The following is a 27,118-nucleotide window of genomic DNA, read 5'->3' as shown; positions in this document are numbered from 1 at the left end:
AATCAATAACAACAATACTGGTGTTTATATTACAAACTGTACAATCAGTCAATATTACAATTCATATTAATTTAATCATTCCAATTTTCTACTTCCACCACTGAATTAATGTATCGTCGTTTGTGATTGGCTTGATCATGTCCCACGCCATTGGCTGAGTAAGGTCAGATGGCACAACATAGGGTCTCCCTGCTTTCATATAAGCACACCGAATTCTGTCCCTTTCTGTCACAGGACTGTCATAATTTGTCTTTGGAGTGTCCAGGGTCAGATCATGGAGAGCAAAACTCAACTCCGGCTGAAGCAATATAAAGCAGTTTTCACATCCAAAGGCGTACCTGCTGTTTGTTTCGGGATAAAAAGGCCCAAATGTTGTTATGAAAAAGGTCACTTTGTTGAACTCAAAAACCCAGCCTCGTTTTGCAACATACGACTTGTCCATGCATCGAACATTCTTTGGGTCGTTATTGGAGATCACTTTAAGTATTTTTCTGAACGTCTGGGCAAAAGCCTGTGTATAATAGAAAAATAAATTGAACATGAATAAACGATTTCTTTCAATAAGAAATTTTGATTAATCAATATGCCCGCGGTCTACAGGTACAATTTTTCATTTCTTGCTGACACCTGACGAATCGATTGATAACAGGCATGGATCACCAGCATAGAAGTTTATAAAAGTTTTACAAATACTAGTAATCTTGTCGAAAGCAGCAATCATGCGTATATGTTTCCAGCTATTCCTCTTATGACATCATGCCTCTTCGATCCTATACTATCCATGACATCAAAATTTGAAAGGGGGGGGGGTCTGTTTACACTTGTTTATTACAATTATTATTGGGAAAATGCAGAATTTGAAATCGTACCTGTGCGTTCCCTTGGTGGTATTCCTCAGGTACCTCAATAAGAAAACCGTCCAGTTTATATTGACGACACACCAGTGTGAAATACAACAGAGAAGGTAAAAATCTGTCGGAAAAGACCATATGAAATTTATACCAAGTCACTATCCGAATAATTGGACGTATCAATTTGTTTTCCTTAAATACTTACTGTTTATTAATAATATGAAAGCATGCATATAAATTACATATAAAGTGTACAGACATCATCAATATAAAATCTTAACGTTATTATGGAACAACTATCAAGATCTTGGATTTAAAAGACCGTGACCTACCTGAATACATTTTCCTCTGGATAATCCATATGAAAAAGATACCAAAAATTACGTTAAACTTGATACAGTATATTATTATTTTTTTTTTTTTTTTACAATCATATACATGTATATGTAGCCTATACATTGTACATTGTGATTATTTGAAAATTAAACGATTAAGATTGAAACACAACAATTCGTACAGGTAGTACCTTAGATGTGCAGGACGTAAAAAGGAGCAGATGGGGGCTGGCTGCCCCCCCCCCCCCCCTCCCTCATGTTTTTCGGAAATGTTCTTATATACAAAGAGAATAAGTTTGTTTAAAAGTATATTCTGCACATTACACGAATCTGCAAATACATGACATGCCATGCAAATTACCCAAACTTAAATCTTTGTTCCATTCCTGGTTTCCCCAGAGTTTCGCTTTCCTGGCAAATATGCATTCTGTGTTTTCTTGGATAGGTTTGAAATGTTCCAAAGCCGGAACTTTCGAAGCATCATACGTCACGAGGTCAAATACAGCCTTATGCACGTTTTCCTGAAGTTCTTCCTCGCCCACGAGCGGGTACAATTCGTTGACGATTTGTCTCGTGGTTTTCTGTTCGTCGTCTTTTGGGATTCTAGAATTCTTTGGTGGAGAAAGTAAATATAGGGACGCTGGAAAATGCATAGAGAGAAAAAAGTATCAGTTGCAAAATACTAGAATCTTTATTGTTAAAGCTACATGGATGTATCACAAATATGAAATATCACAAATCATATCCTTTTCTTTGTATTTATACGGAAACATATATGTGTGAGTGTGTGTGTGCATTCAATGCCTTTTTTGCTCCCTCGTATATGTTATTGGGGCGTCATATCTGGAGCAGAGAGAGAGAGAGAGAGAGAGAGAGAGAGAGAGAGAGAGAATGATAAAACTGGTATAGTGAGGACAATTTTTAACCATTTGACAGAAGTTGTAAGGACAGAAAGTACACTATGAGGTCAAAATTCTGTCCTCACAATTACGTCCCCATAAACGTGATCCATAGGTTGTGAAAGATGTAGATACAAATTATTAGATTAGTGAGGACAAATGGTGTGGGTACATGTTCTCACTAATATTCTTTCTCAAAACCATTTTTTCCCCCTTTTTCACAATTCGAAAGAGAGAATTAGATAAACTGTTATAGGTGTTCCTGTAGCTATACCTAACACAACACATTTTTGCCTTTACAATAACATATCCGTGTATTCTCCTCTAGACATTGTGAGGACGTCCTCATTTAATAGGTTTCATCGTCCAGAGAGAGAGAGGGAGAGAAAGAAAGAGAGATTAGTATTCAGTAAGCCTTAACTGGAACAATTTTTTTTATTGTAACAAGGATTGCCACAAAACTTATGTATGTATACTTACATATAAATAACACTAGGGATATCACAGACCGCCAGGAAACAGTTATAGTAATAGTTGTAAATAAGAACAATCCTAAACAAAGGAAACGAACAATCACACGGAATTTAATCATTCTACAGTCAAAGTTTAATATCCTCATTTTCGTGATATCCCACAATAAAACAGTCTGTACTTCGTTATTTCACATATTTACAGATCATTTCAACATCATGAACATGCTGTCAAAGTGTCTTATTTTGTTTACGTATTACCTCACTTCCGGGTTATTACTACCAGAAATCGTCCGAGTGTCGCAAAATATACGGAATGCCATAGCAGCAATCTCTACCCAGAGTTGTCGTTCCTTGCTCTCACATCCACCTCTGTCAGTTTTACAAGATTCCTGTAAATTGGCACATGTGCTCAAATAAAGTATGATTTCGACTTCAGTTACATAAACAAATACTGATCATATGTCAAGTCTTTTTGTGGCACAAGAAGCATGCATTGATTTAAGTTGAAATGCAATCTGACTAAAGTACAGATATATATATATATATATATATATATATATATATATATATATGTCTGTACTTTAATCAGATTGGTTGAAATGCGGATACTGGGTTGTAACATACTATTGCACCAGGCCTATACATAGGAACATGAAGAATGCATAGTAACGGGTGGGGGGGGGGGGGGGGGGGGGGGGGGGGGGGGGGGGGGGGGGGACTACAAATAGTTGCTTGTTCTACATTATCCCCGATATTTTATATCAAAGTAGTTCTTTAGTTTTATTAGCTGATAAAAAGTGGATTCACATGTGGAATAACATTGCTCATTTTGAGACCTTGATTACCATTAGCAGTTACTTCTAGCTGCTTTCCACGAGACCCCGCCCCCCCCAATTTTCTAAATTCCTATGTACAGTAATTTTTAGTCCAGATGAACATATATATAATGTTGCTTTGTGAAAAGTATTGTCCCAACAAAACGGGTAGCAAAACAAATTATTTTTACTTTTGTATGACACACTGTCAGACACTGTGGGTTTGTTAATTGTAGAGAGTAGTGTTAGCTAGTTAATGTATAGAAACACTGTGCTGTTTCTAATTGGAAGTCATCATCATACCACCGTCTGAGGAATGAGCACATGTAGAACATCTGCAGTGGTTAAAGCCTCTATGGACACTGGGACTCTCCTCAAACTCACCACACCAAGGGTCACAGTTACAACAGCTCTATAGTAAGGCCAATCCTGGAGTATGTGTCAACTGTCTAGGACCCATGAATTAGTAAAAATAGAGATCCTCAAGGGATATAGGCGACTTTGCTTCTTCTAGCTGGCAATTGATCTCTGTCCCTGATGAATCTTTAAGGGAAGGAGTGTTGATACAGATGCATGTCCTTCTTGGTTTGTATTTACAGATTCCTGCTTCCTCTGGATCTAAAGTCCCGGCCTGATGTATTAAAAGATTGACCTCTTTGATCTTTTTGCACAGGATGAGACTGTAATTCTGTGCTTGGAGAGTGAGGTTCCTAAGCTAGTTGGTCTATTAGGTTTGTTATACAATCTGACTAAAGTACAGACCTATATTATTATATATATAATAATTAATATAGGTCTGTACTTTAGTCAGATTGGTTTGTTATATAGACCTAGCACCTACAGTATATGTGACTTATGTGTTAATTAATGTAGCATTTGAATACAGATTTGGCTCAGTCGACTTCCCAGAAGTGTTGCAGACTTCCAATGGTCCACCTGCCTGTATATATAGTTAACCTTCTATATATAGTTGATGACTGAGGAAGCTTCAAAATTGTTTAAATTCATGACATTGTGATACAGTTTATCTACATTCCAGTCAGGAGTACAACTCTAATACTGGTAGAAAAAGAATTGTTTTTTCCACATGTAATTTATAATAATTGGTCACAGTGGCTGAGTACAGCACTATAGCTGGAAGGTTGTGGGTTTCAGTCCCACTAGGCAGTGTATCTGAGTGTCACCATCTTGGTAGCTGCAGATCTGTAGCTCTCAGAGAAAATATTGGGACAGACCATGAGAGACTGATCTGTCCCAACATTTTCTCAGAGAGCTTACTGTATAGCAGGAAATTAACTTGCGGAGTTAATTTTCATTATATTCGCCGAAACAAAATTTCGGTGAATTTAACAATATTGACACGAAATTGGTTTCAGGATATTAAGATTTGTTTTTCCGCAAATTAAACTGACCACGATTTGTTGCTAAATGAAAAATCATGACTTTTTCAGACCACGATATTTACCTGCTCTACAGTATACAGATCTTGATCAATTTCAAGATGTAAAAAGAGGTAGTGATCGACTGCTCCCTCCAACACTCAGCATTTAGAAGCGAGAGCTGTTAAAGGTCTTTTGGATAAGAGATTTTAAAAACCAAGTTCCCGTTTCACAGCAGGTGTTGGAATGATAAAAGAATTACACTCACTGCTAAGGTCCACAGAGCCACGATATATGTAAATCTGTGTTACTTCACCTATACAGCTGGTGTTTAAGTATGGAGTGACAAATTCTTGAAGGGACATAAAACAAACATAAATTTGACAAAATTCATTGTTCCACGGAGATGCAATATTTGCAATTTACGTTCTCTTACCCCAAAGATGCAAATTTGTTACTGTATATTAGCAAAGTAATATCCGAGACAAAATTGAAAATGCTGAAATATTTACATCTGACACCCAACAGATGCATGGCAAAGGACAATTTAAAACATGGAAAGTGTGGATAATTTTTTTTTATGCAAATTAGGGATCAGAACCCTGAAAAGATCAGCCAACCATGAGGAAAGTCAAAGGTGATCTATAGTAACTGTTCACCAAAATAACGGAGAGAATTTCACATTTTACAATATCTCAAAGCATTAATTATTATAACCTAACAAAACAACACCCCAAGACAAGAAATGTTTTAAAAACATATATATATATATATATATATATATATATATATATATATATGCCTCCCTATGGAGTGCCAAATTAACATAAACTCAAATAATCAAAGATATCTTCAATTATTTGAAGATATCATCAATGCATTTGATGCGCGCAGCAATTTAATTAAAGATCTCTTCAAAATTAATGATATCTTCAATTCTGAATTATTGTGCGCATTAATTGAATTGATAATAGCATTAATTCTTCAGTTGAATTAATGTACACTTTAATTGAATTAATGATCTCTTCAAATGAATTAATGATATCAACAATTGAATTGATGCGCGCTACAATTCAATTGAAGAAAGCAATAATTGATATAATGCGCATTAAATCAATTGATGAGAGCAAATAATTGTATTGATGCGCGCATTAATTAATTTGATGAGAGCAATGATTGATTTAATGAACGCATTAATTCAATTATTGCTCTCTTCAATTGAATTAATGATATCTTTAAATCAATTGAAGAGAGCAATAATTCTTTTAGAGAGAGCAACTAAATAATCAAAGATATCTTCAATTCAACATATCCACAATTGAATTAATGATCTCTTTAATTGAATTGTTGCTCGCTTTAAAAGATTTGATGCCTGCGTTAATTCCTTATACAAAAACATTGTAAATAATTAAAGATATCTTCAATTGAATTAAAGAGATCAAATTATTTATACTGAGCTCTAAATTACTGTAAATGTATTACATTTGGCTGTGTATTCTATTTAGCGCCTTTGGCGGAATGCAGCTTACGCTAAATCAAGTACATCGCTAAATGCCATCCGTAAATCTAGATGTTTAAAGTAATTCAGGAATGCGCTAAATCAAATCTACGCTAACTTGTTGAAAAAATTATTTCCGCCAAATATCGTACACGCCAAATATAATATGTTTACAGTATTACGAGCAATATGTCTATGAAATTGATGCCGTCATCAATTGAATTGAACAGAGCAATAATTGAATTAATGCGCGCATCAAATCTATTATTGCTCTCATTAATTCAATTGATGCTGTCATCAATTGAATTGAAGAGAGCAATAATTGAATTAATGCAAGCATTAAATCAATTATTGCTCTCTTTAATTCAATTCATGCGTGCATTAATTCATTGATGAGAACAATAACTGAATTGAAGCGCACATTAATTCATTTGATGAGAGCAATAATTGATTTAATACACGCATTAATTCAATTAAAGAGAGCAGTAATTGAATTGATGATATCTTCAAATACTTGAAGATACAATGTATCTTCAATTATTTGAGTTTATGTTAATTTGGTGCTCCAACCCATGTGGCAATATTGTAAAATTAGAATTTGTAACAATAATGTCAATAGCGATAAATTTGTGTTGTCAAGGGCAACCACAATACTTAAAAGTTTGATCTCTCAAAATACTGAGCAGACATTTCCAAATAACCAGTCATTTGAGTCACGACCTTTGACTTGAAAACCTATCTTCAGGGGTAATAACAATAGTGTCAAAACCGTGCAATTCAATTGATTGCAAGAGTTATGTTTCTTTGCCTGAACAAATACTTGTTCTGTTCATTTCAATAACAGGACTTAACTCATAGTGAGTTAAGTCGGATTAATGTCTATCATCAAAAGAGTTCGCTAGATATTGAGCAGACAACATTTTCTTATGTCCAGAGTACTTTGACCTCAAAATCAATAGGGGTCATCTAGCTGTTAGGATGTACCCGTGTACAATGACCCAGATTTTGATGTCTGTCAAGCAAAGGGTCCTAAAGATATTTAGCAAACAATATCTAGTTTGACCCTTGATCTTAAATTCAAAACAGAGGACATCTATTTGGGGGGGGGGGGGGGGGGGGGGGGGGGGAACCAATGTACCAAATTTAATATCAGTCGAGCAGAGGTTTCCCAAGATCTTGTTACCTCAAAATCAAAAGGAGACATCTACTTCTAAAGGGAAACCAGGAGTACCAAGTTTGATGTCTGTCAAGCAAAACGTTCTAAAGATATTGAATGGACAACACTTGGTCGATCCCAAACTTGACAGTGGCTGTATGTGAAAGAATATGTGGTTGCCTATGTAGACCTTTTCTGGGTACTTCTGTTCCAATGACTTATTCGTGCCAATATCTGAACCGACGAGACACATACTATAAGTTGTAGAACTTAAGTTTGTTTATTGATGCGGAATAACTAGAAATATTTAAAGTTAAAGCTAGTGATGTCTAGAGCTACGCAAGTGATTTTCTCTCTCGTATAAATGAAAGACAAACAAAGGAGACTAGAGCAAGATGTTGATAGATATACTTTCATTCATCATAGCAATGTCCTCCTTTTTCATGGTTATGGCCATCATTAAAAATATTTTTGTTTGATGTACTCCGACCCACATTTTTCAAGGTGGGTCGGTAGGTAGGGCTTTGTTTTAACCTCATGAAAATTTCTAATATTTTCTTTTAAATGAAATTTCAAATTGCTGAAAAAAATTATCGGGTAGGAGCAAATTTGATGGGTCGGTCGGAGTACATCAAACAAATCAATTTTTATTTTTGGTCTAAGGTATTAAAACGAGAGAGAAAAAATCACCCTATGCATATAATGTAAGATTTATGTTTTATGACACATTTATACACACATATTTCTGCAGAACTTCAATATTACAGAACTTCAGCATTACACTTGTACAATAAAAATGGTATGACAGAGGTTTATGATGCATTATCCTGGCTTTTTGGATTTCTTCTTAACTCCTTTTGATGGACCAAATATCTTAAATGTTGTCCTACAAATTCAAAGATAAGGAATTACACAACCTTAAGCAACTTTAGATTACAACTTCCATACTGTACACAACATAATTTTGGCATATGAAAATATTTGGCATATTTTCCGGAAAATAAATTGATATTATTATGGTTCTAGTTATAGTTTCTTCCTATACATTGACATTTGACTATTTTCACATAATGCACAGATTGATCACTATTTCTTTTGTGTATCTTTACTTTTTTTGCCTCGTTCAAATTTTTTATATAGAGTAAACTGAGACAACTCTGATGCTATAGAAAAATATTTGCAGAACTTGAGATTACGAACTTGCCATTAAGCCCTGGAACCATTATACTGAATATGGATAATTAACGAAATTTACCTCTAATTAATGATTGTTCTAAAAATTCAAAGACATTTGATAAACACAAATGTTATGAGTTATCATTCAATTTTGATCTGACATTATGTATACCACTGTTAGAAATATCCCAAACAATCAATATAAGCAGCACATTCAGAGTAATCCCCCTTTGCTCCATTGAAAAATAAATATGGATTGAAAAAATATTTTAAGTCAGCATAAAGTTACATTTTCGCTTTTGGGTTGTGCACTATTTGTTAAAACCATGACTACTATCTTAACATAGCATACTCTAAATGTAACATTATCAAATAAACGTAAATCTATACCCTAACCATTACTTCTTTTTTGTAGAGAAATCTACACAGGGAGTGGTAGTATTATTGTGAAGATACTTTTAGTTTTTGGCAGGATTTATAATTCAAATCATGTATTATCAAATGGAAATTTTGGGGCTTTAATTTTTAGCAAATAAAAAACTCAAACCAAAATTCTAAATTTCCAGTCCCCCAAATTACTCTATATACATTTTTGAAGCATTTTTAGCAAGTTGTATCATCAATAAAAATGAAAAAAAAATTGTCAATACTTACTGACAAGTTCCACAAATTGGACTGAATGCACAAAATACTAGGGAAAAAAAATAAAAATTATATAATCTAAAGAATGTATTCAAAATATATTTATTCTATTGTGAATTATGATATTGGTAAATAATCTGTAACAGAGTATAAACTACGATCTCGTTGAAACCAGATCTTTGTATCACCTACTTTGTAAATTTATATTGATGTGTATATGCTGCATGGAAGCTTGTAACTTGTTTACGATAATTTGGTAACAAGTATTGCTTTTAACCAGACTATCAAAATTAGATCTATAAATGTATAATGTTACAATAAATTAGATATATTATAAATGTATAATGCTACACTAGATTAGATCTATAAATGTATAATGCTACACTAGATTAGATCTATAAATGTAGAATGCTACACTAGATTAGATCTATAAATGTAGAATGCTACACTAGATTAGATCTATAAATGTATAACGATACACTAAATTAGATCTATATATAATGCTACACTACATTAGATCTATAAATGTAGAATGCTAAACTAGATAGATCTATAAATGTAGAATGCTAACACTAGATTAGATCTATAAATGTATAATGCTACACTAAATAAGATCTATAAATGTAGAATGCTACACTAAATTAGATCTATATATAACGCTACACTAGATTAGATCTATAAATGTATAACGCTACAATAAATGAGATCTATAAATGTATAACGCTACAATAAATGAGATCTATAAATGTAGAATGCTACACTAAATTAGATCTATATATAACGCTACACTAAATTAGATCTATATATAACGCTACACTAGATTAGATCTATAAATGTAAAATGCTACACTAAATTAGATCTATAAATGTATAACGCTACACTAGATTAGATCTATAAATGTATAACGCTACACTAAATTAGATCTATAAATGTATAACGCTACACTAGATTAGATCTATAAATGTAGAATGCTACACTAGATTAGATCTATAAATGTATAACGCTACACTAAATTAGATCTATAAATATATAACGCTACACTAGATAAGATCTATAAATGTATAACGCTACACTACATTAGATCTATAAATGTATAATGCTACACTAAATTAGATCTATAAATGTAGAATGCTACACTAAATTAGATCTATATATAATGCTACACTAGATTAGATCTATAAATGTATAACGCTACACTAGATTAGATCTATAAATATATAACGCTACACTAGATTAGATCTATATATAACGCTACACTACATTAGATCTATAAATGTAGAATGGTACACTAGATTAGATCTATATATAACACTACACTAAATTAGATCTATAAATGTAAAATGCTACACTACATTAGATCTATAAATGTAGAATGCTACACTAAATTAGATCTATATATAATGCTACACTAGATTAGATCTATAAATGTATAACGCTACACTAGATTAGATCTATAAATATATAATGCTACACTAGATTAGATCTATATATAACGCTACACTACATTAGATCTATAAATGTAGAATGGTACACTAGATTAGATTTATATATAACACTACACTAAATTAGATCTATAAATGTATAATGCTACACTACATTAGAACTATAAATGTAGAATGCTACACTAAATTAGATCTATAAATGTAGAACACTACACTAGATTAGATCTATAAATGTATAACGCTACACTAAATTAGATCTATAAATGTATAACGCTACACTAGATTAGATCTATAAATGTATAATGCTACACTAAATAAGATCTATAAATGTAGAATGCTACACTAGATTAGATCTATAAATGTATGCTACACTAAATTAGATCTATAAATGTAGAATGCTACACTAGATTAGATCTATAAATGTAGAACGCTACACTAGATTAGATCTATAAATGTTAAATGCTACACTAGATTAGATCTATAAATGTATAACGCTACACTAAATCAGATCTATATATGTATAACACTACACTAGATTAGATCTATAAATGTATGCTACACTAGATTAGATCTATAAATGTATAATGCTACACTAAATTAGATCTATAAATGTAGAATGCTACACTAGATTAGATCTATAAATGTATAACGCTACACTAGATTAGATCTATAAATGTATAACGCTACACTACATTAGATCTATAAATGTATAACGCTACACTAAATTAGATCTATAAATGTAGAATGCTACACTAGATTAGATCTATAAATGTAGAATGCTACACTAGATTAGATCTATAAATGTATAACGCTACACTAAATTAGATCTATAAATGTATAATGTTACACTAGATTAGATCTATAAATGTAGAATGCTAAACATACTTGAGAGGCATACTGAACACACATATCCAACGTCAATGAGATTCCGGTGACAAAAACAGGCAGCTCTGTAGTCTACCTGGACTTTTGGGGGCAGGGTCAATTTCGGTCTTTCTAAGGGGTCAGGGAGGAATACCCACTGCAATGTAATAGTCCAGAGCATAATAAAATATAACTAAACATTTTAAGTTGGTTAGGTGAACTTAGGTCCAGCCTGTTTAGAAAAAGTTTAAATCAGTAATTGAATAAATATTGTACAAACCAGCAAATATTGCAACAGTCCTTTCATCTGAGGAATCTTGAGATAAATGCCTCCTGTTATATCACATGCCTATAAATATATAAATAATACAAACATTACCAGTTTCAGCTTCCTCTCATAGTGTATGATTACCCCCCCCCCCCCTATTTTTTTGTCTACTTGGAAAAACAGTTCTTAAATTGTTGATTGATATTTTTTTTTACATAAAATAATGACTCAAGAATTTTATTCTTAAAAAATCTTGGAAGAAAGATACAACAATAAGAGTGTTTCACCTGCTGTAGCAAGCCAGAGTCATTGTCAAGAACACAAGCATCAATAACCACATTCTGCAAATAGTACAAGAAATAAAAGTAACACATCTTTTCACAATAATTAATAGGTATGTAATTATATTTCATCTACATTACTTAAAATGTGAAGTCCTAAACAAACCTGTTTCTGGGCTGTGAAAACAGCATTCATTAAGTTCATGTACTGTTCTGTATTGTCCTCAGAGCCTTTTATAACCTACAAAACGAAGAACACGTAGTTTGTTGACAATTGTATTTGAGAAAGAGGGTGGCTATTATTATGACAATGACTGAGTTTCTAGATTACTGTCAGTGCTTTATCATCCATAACAATGCGAAACCTACCAGAATTCGACTTGACAGAATTCCTGATTCTTCATGACTTTTCTCGGTTTTGTTGATATCTTATTTGGTTAAGAACCATACTGTACAAACAAATCTGTCAAATCAAAGGTAACTAACCATACAACATTATTAGTGCTGCTTTCAAAATTTCTTATTAAGCATTGAAATTTTGAAGACAGCTTGCTGAAGGAGGGAGAAACTGATTCATACTGTTTCAGTAATTTTAATGATAAAATGTGGTGAAGTAGAATAAATCATAAAAAAAATAAAATGAAGAGCAATGTGTTCAATAGATAATCATTCATTCATCAATAAAATGATACAAACAACTACCATTCTCCTTGTCCTATAATTACTCAATAAAATATGCTGAACCAGTGGCAAGGATACAACACAAAGCCATTGTCAGGGCACCTGCTATCAGGGATTCTGGATAGAGTTGACCATTCATACCTGTCAATGATGAAATTTAGTATATACTAGAGAGTATGTACTGATGAAATTTAGTATATACATGTACTAGAGAGTATGTACTGATGAAATTTAGTATATACATGTACTAGAGAGTATGTACTGATGAAATTTAGTATATACTAGCGAGTATGTACTGATGAAATTTAGTATATATACTAGAGAGTATGTACTGATGAAATTTAGTACATATACTAGAGAGTATGTACTGATGAAATTTAGTATATACTAGAGAGTATGTACTGATGAAATTTAGTATATACTAGAGAGTATGTACTGATGAAATTTAGTATATACTAGAGAGTATGTACTGATGAAATTTAGTATATACATGTACTAGAGAGTATGTACTGATGAAATTTAGTATATACTAGAGAGTATGTACTGATGAAATTTAGTATATACATGTACTAGAGAGTATGTACTGATGAAATTTAGTATATACATGTACTAGAGAGTATGTACTAGAGAGTATGTACTGATGAAATTTAGTATATACTAGAGAGTATGTACTGATGAAATTTAGTATATACATGTACTAGAGAGTATGTACTGATGAAATTTAGTATATACATGTACTAGAGAGTATGTACTGATGAAATTTAGTATATACTAGAGAGTATGTACTGATGAAATTTAGTATATACATGTACTAGAGAGTATGTACTGATGAAATTTAGTGTATACTAGTGAGTATGTACTGATGAAATTTAGTATATACATGTACTAGAGAGTATGTACTGATGAAATTTAGTATATACTAGAGAGTATGTACTGATGAAATTTAGTATATACATGTACTAGAGAGTATGTACTGATGAAATTTAGTATATACATGTACTAGAGAGTATGTACTGATGAAATTTAGTATATACTAGAGAGTATGTACTGATGAAATTTAGTATATACATGTACTAGAGAGTATGTACTGATGAAATTTAGTATATACTAGAGAGTATGTACTGATGAAATTTAGTATATACATGTACTAGAGAGTATGTACTGATGAAATTTAGTATATACTAGTGAGTATGTACTGATGAAATTTAGTATATACATGTACTAGAGAGTATGTACTGATGAAATTTAGTATATACTAGAGAGTATGTACTGATGAAATTTAGTATATACATGTACTAGAGAGTATGTACTGATGAAATTTAGTATATACATGTACTAGAGAGTATGTACTGATGAAATTTAGTATATACTAGAGAGTATGTACTGATGAAATTTAGTATATACTAGCGAGTATGTACTGATGAAATTTAGTATATACATGTACTAGAGAGTATGTACTGATGAAATTTAGTATATACTAGAGAGTATGTACTGATGAAATTTAGTATATACTAGAGAGTATGTACTGATGAAATTTAGTATATACATGTACTAGAGAGTATGTACTGATGAAATTTAGTATATACTAGAGAGTATGTACTGATGAAATTTAGTATATACTAGCGAGTATGTACTGATGAAATTTAGTATATACATGTACTAGAGAGTATGTACTGATGAAATTTAGTATATACTAGAGAGTATGTACTGATGAAATTTAGTATATACTAGAGAGTATGTACTGATGAAATTTAGTATGTACTAGAGAGTATGTACATGTCAAATAACTGTCTATAATAATAATAATATCCTTTATTTATACAGGATTGCACAATTAGTTGTATAAACTAGTTTACATTGTGGTCCTGTCTATAACATATATACGTGTCTTCAGATTCAGTTGGTTTTGTAGTTGCTACTAAGACAAGTCACATCCAGTTCCTATATATAGTCAGTCATAAAAGTAATTTTGAAAATTTTATCCAAGATTTACTTTTGAAACACCACTAAATGTAGTTCATTTTAACTTAACCTGTATTTCACAGCTTTGACCTTCTAATTTACTGCCTCTAGTTTAGTTCAATACTTATGACCATTAAGTTGCAAACACATATCCAACCAAAAACTATAATCTCCTGATTTCATTACAAACTAACAATTCTCTATAAGACTTTTCACTCCCTCTTCAATTTGTTTGTCGACTTGATTGAACAGTTCATATTTTCCATCATTCACCTCTGCTACACCATCTGAGTCTGGCAGATCGGGGGTTGGGGGGACATTTTTGGGATATAGAAATACACTGCAAAGAAACGTATGTGCCGTAATTAATATTAGTAATTTAATATGCAGTTGCCATCCTTTAATTAGTACATTTACATAAAATATATCTTTTATATTTACCTAAAAGAATTAATGTTTTTTTGTATATGAGCAATATATCAAAATATAAAACACATGTGTTTAATCTAAAAGTTTTCTCTCATTTCAAGGAATTTCGCATGTAGTGGCTCATGAATGTTATTTCATGACGAGTTGAAAATTTACAAACTCTGAACATATTCCAAGGGCTCTTTAATATTTTCTGTTTCTTAAATGAGAAACCTCAATACTCAATCACCAACACAAATGAAATTTTTACTTACCTTTGATCAGAGTGGGCAGCTATTACGGCCAGTTTGTTGGAATGATTCATCATTAAGTGAGAGTGAGCAAACACCATAACAGAATCTAAACACTCTGTCAACGTCATCTAATAATGTAAACCATGCCAAAAAATACAATAGATGTAATGTACGCATGTCATTGTAAGTAACTTATCATTAAAACGTTTCTGCAAGTCTGGTTTTTATTTTTAAATCTCAAACAAGTAAAGCAAATATGTGGGGTGTGAGTGTGTGTGCCGAACACCAGGCCTACCTTCTGTTGGGCCTTCGTGTGAGAGGAAGGCTTTTGACCCCACCATACTGGATTGGTATCTAGAATAACTATCAACTGACTTCTCACATTCTCTGAAAAGAAAATATGACTAAAATTGAGGATATACTGAGCTTTATAACGTCCAAAACAATCTTTAATTGCCCAAGTTACCTGTCATTTTTCAAGCCTCAAACATCAACTTCCAGTAGCATGTTCTACTTTCATTTTCTTTCGCAACATCAATGCATTCAATGATTTATTCGTAGATTTTACAATGATGATTATGCAACCTCTGGAGATGAATTAAAAATCTTTATTTTGATATAAATGATTCTATCATGATATTATATGCATATATTCAAAAACAATATCCTTTTATTAAAACTTCGATTACTAAACAAAATCTAAACGCGGCACGATATGATTAACATTTCTCATTTTGTGTACTTTCAGTTTCAGAGCTGATGCAAACATGGACAGAGATTCTCTGAGAGAAGGTATGCATATTTTGGGGATATGTACATTATACATTAATAAGGATGACGACATTATTAGTGCTCAAATTTTCCTCGGCGAACCCTTTGGATATGCAGGCGTACATTTTGATCGATTGTATTTTAGTAACATATTTTGGGACAACATATCGTGTATTTTCATAAGATTTTCTATAATCTTTATATAAATCCATATTTTAAGGGACACTGAAATCTTAAATAAACATAACAATATTTATTCCCACAAAGTACAACATTTAAAGTTTGTTCTGTTAGTTTAAACGTAGCTGAACATGACCCTATTCTCTTTAGAGAAGGAGACAAGAACATCATATATCCACATATAGATAGAATGTTCTATCGTTAAAATGATAATGTCCTACGGACCCCCTGTCCCGAGACACAGTTAGATTATTCTAACTAATCCACATAGTCCGAAATATCTGACGTTTTCCTGGCTTTTTTTTATGATTTTGATATTTACCATTCCTGGCACGGTAAATATCAAAATCATTAAAAAGCCAGAAAAATGTCAGATAGTTTGGACTAATATCCACATGGATGTAGGTTATATACCTGTCCACTTCTCGAAAGAGAAAAGGCATCTCTCCATCTGTAGTGAGAATTAAATGTATTGGACTGCAGGGCTCACACTGGACCAAAATTTTGTGTCGCAACCTGGCGCGCGTGCATCGACTCATACTGTTTATCTATATTTATCTATATTTCATGTATATTATTCAAGAGGGCATATACAACATATCATATATATGTCTCTGATTATTCTTACAACACATCTTTGTTCAGATTTTATCATAAATCACTATATGATATTGTATTTCAGCAGATTGCTTATCAGTCAGTCTAGATGACATTGCAACACAATCATGGTTTTATTTTTAAATATTGTTGTTGGCTAAGTTGATTCAATTCTATTTCATACCAGCTGGGGAAAAAAATAGGGAGTATTCCATAGCCTATAACTGGCTACATTGAATAAAGACAATAAAGAGTTTCTATATGTTTATTAATCATGTTAGTAGTGCAAATGACATATAATACTCATCATTAACATTAAATTTGCAGTCTATAAAAAGTCACTGATGACAAAGATACTGAAGATTAATTACTGTAATACATAACACATCATCATAGTTTCACAACATCACATTCTTCAAAGAATTCACTGAAGAATCCTGTTTTCATCTTGAAATCTTGAATGGCAAGGCAGTCCTTTAGTAAATATCATCATGTTGTAGAGAAGGGAACTCGGGAAGTCTGAAATAAATTTTTAAATGGCTTAAGATGATGTGAAGTCAAAAGATGACAGCATAGCAATGTCAGAAAAACCTACAATTTTGCGTTTCCTCATGGCCATTTTCCATATAGATCAAACCAAAGACCTAAAGAATGATACAGTTTCCCCAACATTCCCCCATTTTTAAACTATACTACCGTCAAATGGATTAGAAAATGTAGCTGAACATTCAATAATTTAATTTTCTAGATGAAATTGTTTTTGTACCGACAAATTAAATTTTATATGTTTTTATTGACAAATAAAAACAAATTACATTTGTATTGATAAATATCTTCCATTAACTAGCTTGTGTGCATAATCACACGCTTTTTATTCCCCCCAGTCTAAAACAGGTACCTCCCCAGTAAGCTACACAGAATACTTTATTTCTATTTTCATTACGATATGTAAGCAACTCGCACGTGTAAAGTTCATTTCATTCACACCTACCTGCACACAGAGGATCAACCCTTTGTCTTGTGTAAACTGCTAAATAAACAAGACACCACTACGTCTATTGTTCATGCGGCAGGGTATCCACATTCTGCACAGGTAAAACAGCCCTGAGGCTGTTTGGATGCCAACAGCTGAAATCCAAGATGGCGCCGCGATTTCTAAAATACGAAATGTCCGTGTCGCATTTCCGGAATTTCTGTCTCATTTTTCCTGAAAAATCGCAAAATGCGACAAATGCGATAGGCAGCGTGAGCCCTGGACTGGAAGTCGAACTGAGGACCCCTGTAATATTACTAGTGTAGCAGTCAGCCGGATTCGATCGTGGATGGCGAGATAGCGCAGTTGGTAGAGCACTTGACTAGAGATTCAAGGGGTCCGGGTTCGAATCCCTGTCTGGTCCGTTGCATTTTCTCCCTACCTGTTACATTTGGTGCCGTAAACCATCCCCTGGAACTGACAGGAAAAAATGCCTGCCAGGAAATAAAAATCCTGCCAGGGTTGATGTCTTCAAGTATGAAGACATTTAAGGAGGGAGAAATGTAGCAATTAGACAGGTTCGATTGCTGGTGGCCAGATAACTCAATTGGTAGAGAACCTGATTAGAGATTCAGGGGGCCTGGATTTTGCATTTTCTTTCTTCCTTTTACACTAGAGTGGGAACTGCTACCACTGATCTATCCAAATTAATGCCCACAGTTCATTTGTTCATCATATCTCATTGATGTAATAGAATGTTCTATACATAAATGGATATAAATGTCCCAAGGTCCAAGTTAATGATGAGAGAGGATAAGGCTGCGAGCTAGATTGTTCGTATGAAGTGTAGCCCTATATGACTGGGTAAAAGTACCAATTAAATCTGTACCTTAGAGGAAGATGATATATAATAGATAATAAATACTTTGTTTTGTAGGTATATCATCTTATTTCAAGACACTGGTCAAGGAGGACCCAAGTCTCTCAACAGCTGTGGCAGCCATTAAAACTTTATTACACTTCCTCGAAAATAATAAAAGTAGGTATATAAATGTTTAATTATGAATGATTGATTCTGTAAGAGGATTTTTACCTAAATATAAAGTCTGTTTACTCTCCAAAACAAATTCACTTGAAAAGAGTAGAATGTCATGAAATATTTTATGGAACACTACACCATAGCACTCTAGCATACATGTCATAAACTTATCTTATCTTATCATGTCATGCAGATGAGAAAAGGACTTGCAGCAATGTATAAACAGGATTTTTGTCTAATTTCATGCAATTAGATAGTACATTTAAAAAGTAAATTTCATTTTTGAAAATAGAAGAGGGTATGAAGTTATGAACTGCAATGCTTTACACTTTACACTACTACTCTAGTGTGTTAGCGCCTCATAAAAGTATGCCAGAGCGACTCGTTGCAGTTCATAACCTTATTACATGCTTCATGAAATATGCCAGCATGAAGCGCTGCATTTCATACTGTCATTTATATTAAAAAATGAAATTTATTTTTGAATTTACAACCTATTTTTATTTCTGTTGGAATTCCCAGCTGTTAAAATAGACGTGCTATATTTATCAAGATCTATATATGCATTTTTCTCAGCACATTCATAAGGAAATCGCTATGATTACAATAAAAGGGAAAAACATTGGAAGGGTGAATTCATATACTTTGATTTCATACTTCACACTAAAGTACATAATTATATATATAACACTGTCATGGTGTGAAAATTATAATTGAGGAATTTCAGCAATAATTACAGGTTTATATATGCATTTATCACAGTTCCACTACATTGCCATGTATTTGCAAACCTGGTGCCCTTATTTTTCTTCAAAATATTCTCTTCAAGTCAATGAAAAATGAAAGTACTGTGAGTATGTGTTGCCCTATCTGTGTCGATGTTTACATTTTCCCATTTCTGCAGTTGAAACTTTGGCTGAAATGAGAGACAGGCTAAAGGAGGCAATACAGATATTGACCGAAACAGACAGCAGCACTACTTCTATCTCCTCTGCTGGAGAGCTCTTCCTCCGCTTCATAACCCTCACGAGTTTGGAACACCCAGTAAGGAACTTCAGCATGTAATAAAGTTATACACTGTACTATAATGAGAAAATCGCCCAGACTTGTTTTAGCTTTAGTAAACTACACTTTAGTGCTGTATTGAACTGTTATATGTCTCATATATGTCTCTTGTAATTATAAATGTTCTTTGTAAAACACTGTCCCTTGTGGGCCCCATGATTAAGATTTTTGATAGGAATTAAAAGTTTTAAATGAAATGACTACATAGTAATTTTCTACAATTTTGATAAAAAAAATATCAGAGTATGGTAAGTTTGAAAATGAATCCAATTCTGACCTCTAACCTCAGGGATTTATCTATGTTCTTTTTACTACCGGTAAAGGGTACCTTTCCCCCTTTGACAACAAATTGGATATTTCAGCTTTCATAGGTAAAAATTTCCCTTCAGAAACTACACAAATTTGTATGAGAATTTTAACAAAAAATCATTTAATTTTATATATCATATTAATTTAATTCTAAATCATCTTCCATAATATAATAATAATATTTCAAAGTCTCACAATATAGACAATAATCAGCTGTCAATCAATTTATACGTCCTTTTTGATATTTTATAATCTGAGGATGTATCTCTTCAATCCCCTCCCCTGGAAACTCAAGACTGCATTCTTAAATAAAATTCCCCTTAAATATGAAATAGGTAGTAACATCTAAAAGCTGGATAAAACCCTGAACCTTCTTTCATGAGAGACCAGAGGAGGGGTGGGAGAGGACGTCCCATAACCCCACCGGACAAGGATACCTAAGGGGACTGCAAGAACTAACCTGCTTCATTTATTTAGTTCATAATTATCAGAAGGCAGCAAATCAAACCCTGGTAAAGGCTTGTGCATGTCAGTCCATTACACAACTATAGAGACTGATGATCCTTTTTATTGATAAAGAACTTAAAAGTGTTACTTTGAGCCATTTTGGTGTCTGTGCAATCCCCCCCCCCCCCCCCCCCCCCCCCCCCCATCAAGCTGTATACTGGTACATTGTTTTTACATATATATGTTATAATAGGGGCATTTGGTTTGCAGCTTTCATTGGTAAATTGAAATGGGAGTCACGTTAATAACAAATATATTCTCATCAAAACTTAGGGAATGATATTGATCTATCACAGAAGAGAAATGTCATGTTACAGTATGTCCTGATAATACATATTCCTAAATAGACCTTGTTGTACCCGGAGGCACATAGGACAAAGACTAGAGATTTCCACACTCCTCTATCTTGAGCTCCCCCTGGCTTTGATTCCATCTTAACATCCATGTTGTTTTGAACAGCCCTTCCTCCTTTTTCTTTTAGGGGTCCATCTGAGTGTCACTCTTGTTATGTCATTGGTTGGTTTTCTTAAGATGTAGCCAATCAAATGCAATCAATATTTTCTCAGCATTGTCCTCATATCTGTTGATTTTGTCATATTGTGTAAATTTTGATTGTTCATTTTTGTAGGCCAATTATTCTTAAGGTGTCCTTAGATAAACTTTAGATATAATTCATGCTTCAGATTATGTTAATGTGTCTTTTTTCTTATCTCGTGTCTCATTCTCCCGCTGTATTGCAGAACATTCAAGATTGCCAGAGAATATTGGTAGAAAGAGGAAACCTTTTCCTAAGCAAAATCAAGAACTCTCGGCAGAAAATTGCTAAACAAGCCCAGCAATTTATTAGAGATGGAACGGTAAGACAAAGCAAGGACAAGTTAATTTATTTCAGCTTCAGATAAAACACCAGAATGTAAATAACTGTCAGATAAAACACCAGAATGTAAATAACTGTCAGATAAAACACCAGAATGTAAATAACTGTCAAATTCATTTTACAGACCATCTTGACACATTCAAAGTCGAGAGTTGTTCTACAAGTTTTAAAGGAAGCCCAACAGAGCAACAAACGATTCCATGTTTATGTGACAGAATCTCGACCCAACAAATCAGGGTCAGTTCATTTTCTTACAGCTGTGTACTTGTATCAAAGTAGATGTCACTAGATTATAAAGAGTTACTACCCCTGAGTCGTGCGTGTTTGGTTTGTGTTAAAATCAGAGTTGTAACCAAGACTTTAAGTAGATGGCAATATTAAAGGGAATTGTGGATCTGGGGTGTTTTATACTGCATGTTATTAACGGAAAGTCTAAGAAGTGCGGAATATCAGTCTGATTAAAACCAGCCCCCCTTCTCCTATCGTCTGACGACGATAGGAGAAGGGGGGCTGGTTTTAATCAGACTGTGCGGAATATGTAACTGAATTGGTGAGGAAAGTACTCTAAGAATTGTAGAAAGTCAAAACTCCTCATGCTAAAATGAAATCTCTAGTAATTGGCCTCATCCAGACATGGGGTAATGGTAATGTGTAATGGTAATGCATTGTAATCATTACATTTTTTTTTAAAGTAATGGGGTGTAATGCACCCATTTCTGAATTACAAGCAATTGTAATGTAATGCATTACTTCCATAAAAATGCCAGTAATGACCATTACTTTTCAGTTACATTTGAATTACATATCATTTCTTATTTCATGCAATTATCAAAGTTTTTCTTTTCAATGAAAGTGATTAATAATTTTTAAAACATGATACATTAAAAATACATTCTTCAAATAAAAACATATTTCTTTTTTTAATGTGTTCATTCAATGGTCATTTATGAATAATTCAATTGATTTTTTAATGGAAATTTTTAATAAAAACTTATGAAATGAATTGAAGGACTTTAGGTAAATATTTTAAATTTCATCTAAGTGATATGAGATCAGAGACAATATGTTACTTAATTATGTTAATACAAGTATTGCAGGCAAGTTTTCAGACCAGAACGCTGCTCTCTGACTGACAATACTTTTGAAAAAATGCAACTATAATGTGTAAAATAACAAATATACTTATTCACAATCTGATTTAAAAGTTAACTTCAAATAAATTGTGTTCATAAATTTTCTTTGTATTTTTTTTTTTTTTGTAATGTGTAATGTAATTCATTACTTTAGCAAAGTAATTGTAATTTAATTAATTACTTATATAAATGAAAGTAATGGTAATTGTAATGGTGAAAATTCCAATGTAATTGTAATTTAATGCATTACATTTTAAAGTAATTGACCCCAGGTCTGGCCTCATCATACTTGTTCATTTACTAGTATACCTATTTAATGAACAACTTTTCTTGATCTTCTTCAGTCTGGAAACATACGATGAACTGCAGAAAATGGAGATCCCTGTTACACTCGTTTTGGATGCTGCAGTTGGGTAATTCTTTAAAAATTCTGTTATTGATAAAATAGTTAACCAAGTTTGAACTCAAAATACGACAGTATCTAGATTGTATTGATTGCAAGTATGATAAGTGATACAGTTGTAAGTTATATTTGTCAATAATTTGAAATGATTCAGAGTGTGGCATATGTTTAATAGTGTTGTTAAGCAAATATTACTCTAGTAATTTCTATTTGTTACTTTTATATAGTTAATGATCAAGTTAGTACAGTAGGTCTTTTGACTTTTATCTTACAAATGATACTAAATTTACTATAAGTACTACTACTACAAAATAACGGAAAAACTAATAAATCTTAAATTATTAAAATTGTGATTCATGTCATATCACGTGTGTATCATGAAGTGTATCATATTGTAAGGCAGCCATTGGTACTCCGACCAACGCATTCAAAATGTAGATGATGAATCTAAATACATGTATTGATTCAGATGATTAGGTTTCCCTTATTTCAATTCAAGAATAGTCGAGGAATTCTTACATGAATGATTTCTTTTGTCTAAATGACAGATATGTAATGGAGAAGGTAGACATGGTTTTGGTGGGAGCAGAAGGCGTGGTGGAGAGTGGAGGCATAATTAACAAGGTGATTAATTAACAGAGGAATGGAGTAAACAAAAAACATGAACCGAGAAAGAAAAGTCTTAGACTTAATTTTGATGGTGAAGTTTGGTGTTTCTTTATTTTATCTGTATTCTTTTCTCCAGTTTTGGACAAAGAACACAAAAGTATCAGTCTGTGTTTATAGCAGAGTTGTGACAATGTTGTCCTTAGCTTATAATATGGCTTGGATTTCTCAAAAACAAAATTCAGACTTAATTTGGAGTTTTCTTTTATTTGAGCAGTCGAAATTTGAGCAAAATCTCTGACTTAAGTCCAAGTTTCAACTGTTTGAGAAATCCAGACCTGATGTTTGGGTATCAATGGTATCTCAAGAACTGTTTGAGATTTAGCATTGACATTAATGATTATACCCTCCACAGACAAAGTTTAGGGGTACATAGGAATCACCATGTCCATCTTGCCTGCTTGTCTCTTCATCTGCTATTTTCGTTTCGGTGTAAACTTTGTAATAGACAGACAGTTAGAAGCTTATATAAACTTTGTAATAGACAGACATTTAGAAGTTATATAAACTTTGTAATAGACAGACAGTTAGAAGCTCATATAAACTTTGTAATAGACAGACATTTAGAAGCTTATATAAACTTTGTAATAGACAGACATTTAGAAGCTTATATAAACTTTGTAATAGACGGACATTTAGAAGCTCATATAAACTTTGTAATAGACAGACATTTAGAAGCTCATATTTGTCATAAAGCTTTAATTGATTCTAGCCAGATGGTGTTTCATGACCTGACTCAAGATCATTAAGCCAAAGTCACTGGTAAAGAAAAGTTTTGAATATATAACTAGGGGAAACAATAGCTCATACTTGTCACAATGGTTGCTTTTAATAGATGGTGTCATGACTCTGACCAAGGTCATTTGGCCAAGGTTAAATAGAATCATAGTTTGGCTTGTTAAAACATAATGCTTCAATTGTAGCAGTTTGTGCAAATGGGGCATTCAAGTACGCTGTATTTCAAATACAGTCCTCCACTTTGGGTGAGCCATTCAGAGGGTAATATTCCCATTGGGACATATCTGATTACAAGACAACCGTTGAAGTGTTTAGGATAGGCAGAGCAGTGGCATTCAAAAATTATTTGTCCATAATTTTTTGTTCATATTTGGTAAAATTGTAGTGTAGAGGACCCAAATATGTTGGGGGGGGGGGGGGGGGGGTGTCTTGTCATTGTAGGAAGATATGTTGGAGGGGGGGGGGGGGTGGGTGTCTTGTCATTGTAGGAAGTTCTGTACATGGAAATGTTATCTCCCCTGAAAGTCAGTGAAAACATTACATTAATTCCCATTAAATTCTACTTGATATTAATTTGTCTGAAATTTACAGACTATAGGAAATAGATATCCTTTCAGTAATTTTTCTGTATCTTCAAGAGTTTGTGATTTAGACAAAAATACAGTCTATAATACACTGTACATGAAAAATTATCCCCAGTGTGCCTGTGGAGCGATATTGAACTTTGTGCACTTCCACTACTATAACTGCTTTTTAATATCATATAATATACAATGTCATGTACTTCAATGGTACGTACTTCAATGCTTGTCAATATTTAAAATGTCCTGAAAAATATACAAGTCAAAATTCTAATTATATATCGTTCAAGTCAACAAAGAATTTGTAGAAAATTTGAGAGCCTCAGCACTGTGACATCAAAATGTACTCAAGAGCCATTACATCACAGCCTACTACAAGGCTCAATGTAGTTTAGTAGGCTATGATGTCATAGTAAAGCAAAGACAGTCACTATTATGATGGGTAGTCACTGACAATATATTTCATTCAGTTGATCAGTGTCCTGCCTATCATTAAGGGAAATTAAATAAAGTGAAATCAAGGTCACAAGTTATGCTTTGTACGAAGTTGTATTTAGAAACTTTTCAGTCCTCTTATTTACATACAAAAACCATATCTTCCTTCTCTTTGTTTGGTAAGTATGTAACTTAGTTTTGTACTATGCTGCATATGGGATTTTTTTCATTTTAGATTGGCACATACACAATGGGACTGACAGCAAAAGCCATGAATAAACCATTCTATGTAGTTGCAGAAAGTTTCAAATTTGCTCGTTTATATCCACTTAACCAACAAGATCTCCCCAATGAATTCAAGGTATGAAAACTACATGTACTTATACCACAGAATGTGTATGGTAGTGATAGAGAGTAAAATATGCCAGTAGAATACCCCCTCCCCCCATCTTGTTTTAAAATATACTAGCATTACAGAATAGGCATATTTTGTGAATTTTTTACATTTATATCTACTGTAACAGGAATTCATTGTATTCAATATGTCTTGCTGGGTATAATTTTCTAGTGATTCCAGTTGTTTATATAATATCTATTACAGTACCATGCCAGTACTCTGAAGTCTAGTCCTGATGTTTATATAATATCTGTTACAGTACCACGCCAGTACTCTGAAGTCTAGTCCTGATGTTTATATAATATCTGTTACAGTACCACGCCAGTACTCTGACGTCTAGTCCTGATGTTTATATAATATCTATTACAGTACCATGCCAGTACTCTGAAGTCTAGTGCTGATGTTTATACAATATCTGTTACAGTACCATGCCAGTACTCTGAAGTCTAGTCCTGATGTTTATACAATATCTGTTACAGTACCACGCCAGTACTCTGAAGTCTAGTCCTGATGTTTATATAATATCTGTTACAGTACCACGCCAGTACTCTGAAGTCTAGTCCTGATGTTTATATAATATCTGTTACAGTACCACGCCAGTACTCTGAAGTCTAGTCCTGATGTTTATACAATACCTGTTACAGTACCACGCCAGTACTCTGAAGTCTAGTCCTGATGTTTATATAATATCTTTTACAGTACCACGCCAGTACTCTGAAGTCTAGTCCTGACCTGATGAAGGAACACCCCTTGGTAGACTACACTCCACCCTCCTACATAACATTGCTGTTCACAGACCTCGGCATTCTCACACCGTCAGCTGTCAGTGACGAACTCATTAAATTATATTGCTAACATACACTTCGTAGTTATTTTTTGTGTACCAATACATTACTTTAATATTGCCTGTGACATTTTAATTCTACTATGGTATATATTTTAAAATCCTTAACATCATCAGAGGTGTACACTAGCCTTAGTGTTCCATAACCATAAGCAGTTCACACAGTGTGGAGTAATATTGTACGAAAGTTTTTAAGCAAATATCTAGAATGCAAAAATT

General features: G+C 33.0%; 3 protein-coding genes across 4 annotated transcripts; 1 reads left to right on the top strand and 2 right to left on the bottom strand.

The window, feature by feature from the left end:
• Positions 1-10: 10 nt before the first annotated feature.
• On the bottom strand, positions 11-3,034 carry LOC125677559 (uncharacterized). Its single transcript, XM_048915675.2, has 5 exons — positions 2,566-3,034; positions 1,548-1,826; positions 1,184-1,199; positions 870-972; positions 11-511 (listed from the first exon to the last, which is right to left on the bottom strand). The coding sequence occupies exons 1-5, from the start codon at positions 2,702-2,704 to the stop codon at positions 89-91; spliced, it is 960 nt and encodes a 319-aa protein (XP_048771632.2). The 5' UTR covers positions 2,705-3,034; the 3' UTR covers positions 11-88.
• Positions 3,035-3,713: 679 nt separating this feature from the next.
• Positions 3,714-26,916, top strand: LOC125677551 (translation initiation factor eIF-2B subunit alpha-like). Of its 2 annotated transcripts, none has more exons than XM_048915662.1 (10): positions 3,714-3,790; positions 16,133-16,176; positions 18,843-18,944; positions 19,849-19,988; positions 21,566-21,682; positions 21,827-21,939; positions 23,180-23,248; positions 23,787-23,862; positions 25,894-26,019; positions 26,755-26,916. In XM_048915662.1, exons 1-10 carry the CDS (start codon positions 3,729-3,731, stop codon positions 26,908-26,910), a joined length of 1,005 nt encoding a protein of 334 aa, XP_048771619.1. In that variant the 5' UTR covers positions 3,714-3,728; the 3' UTR covers positions 26,911-26,916. The 2 variants fall into 2 exon arrangements, with proteins under 2 accessions (XP_048771619.1, XP_056019972.1); XM_056163997.1 differs by lacking the exon at positions 26,755-26,916 and adding an exon at positions 26,315-26,410.
• On the bottom strand, positions 8,123-15,925 carry LOC125677564 (general transcription factor IIH subunit 3-like). The gene is made up of 12 exons (XM_048915687.2): positions 15,851-15,925; positions 15,680-15,771; positions 15,406-15,512; positions 14,917-15,062; positions 12,839-12,901; positions 12,449-12,507; positions 12,246-12,320; positions 12,086-12,139; positions 11,811-11,879; positions 11,552-11,687; positions 9,237-9,273; positions 8,123-8,292 (listed from the first exon to the last, which is right to left on the bottom strand). The coding sequence occupies exons 1-12, from the start codon at positions 15,855-15,857 to the stop codon at positions 8,229-8,231; spliced, it is 909 nt and encodes a 302-aa protein (XP_048771644.2). The 5' UTR covers positions 15,858-15,925; the 3' UTR covers positions 8,123-8,228.
• Positions 26,917-27,118: the final 202 nt, after the last annotated feature.

This window comes from Ostrea edulis, chromosome 1, assembly GCF_947568905.1.
Source record: "Ostrea edulis chromosome 1, xbOstEdul1.1, whole genome shotgun sequence".
Classification (NCBI taxonomy): Eukaryota; Metazoa; Mollusca; class Bivalvia; order Ostreida; family Ostreidae; genus Ostrea; species Ostrea edulis.
This window is presented reverse-complemented; position numbering and strand designations above follow the sequence as displayed.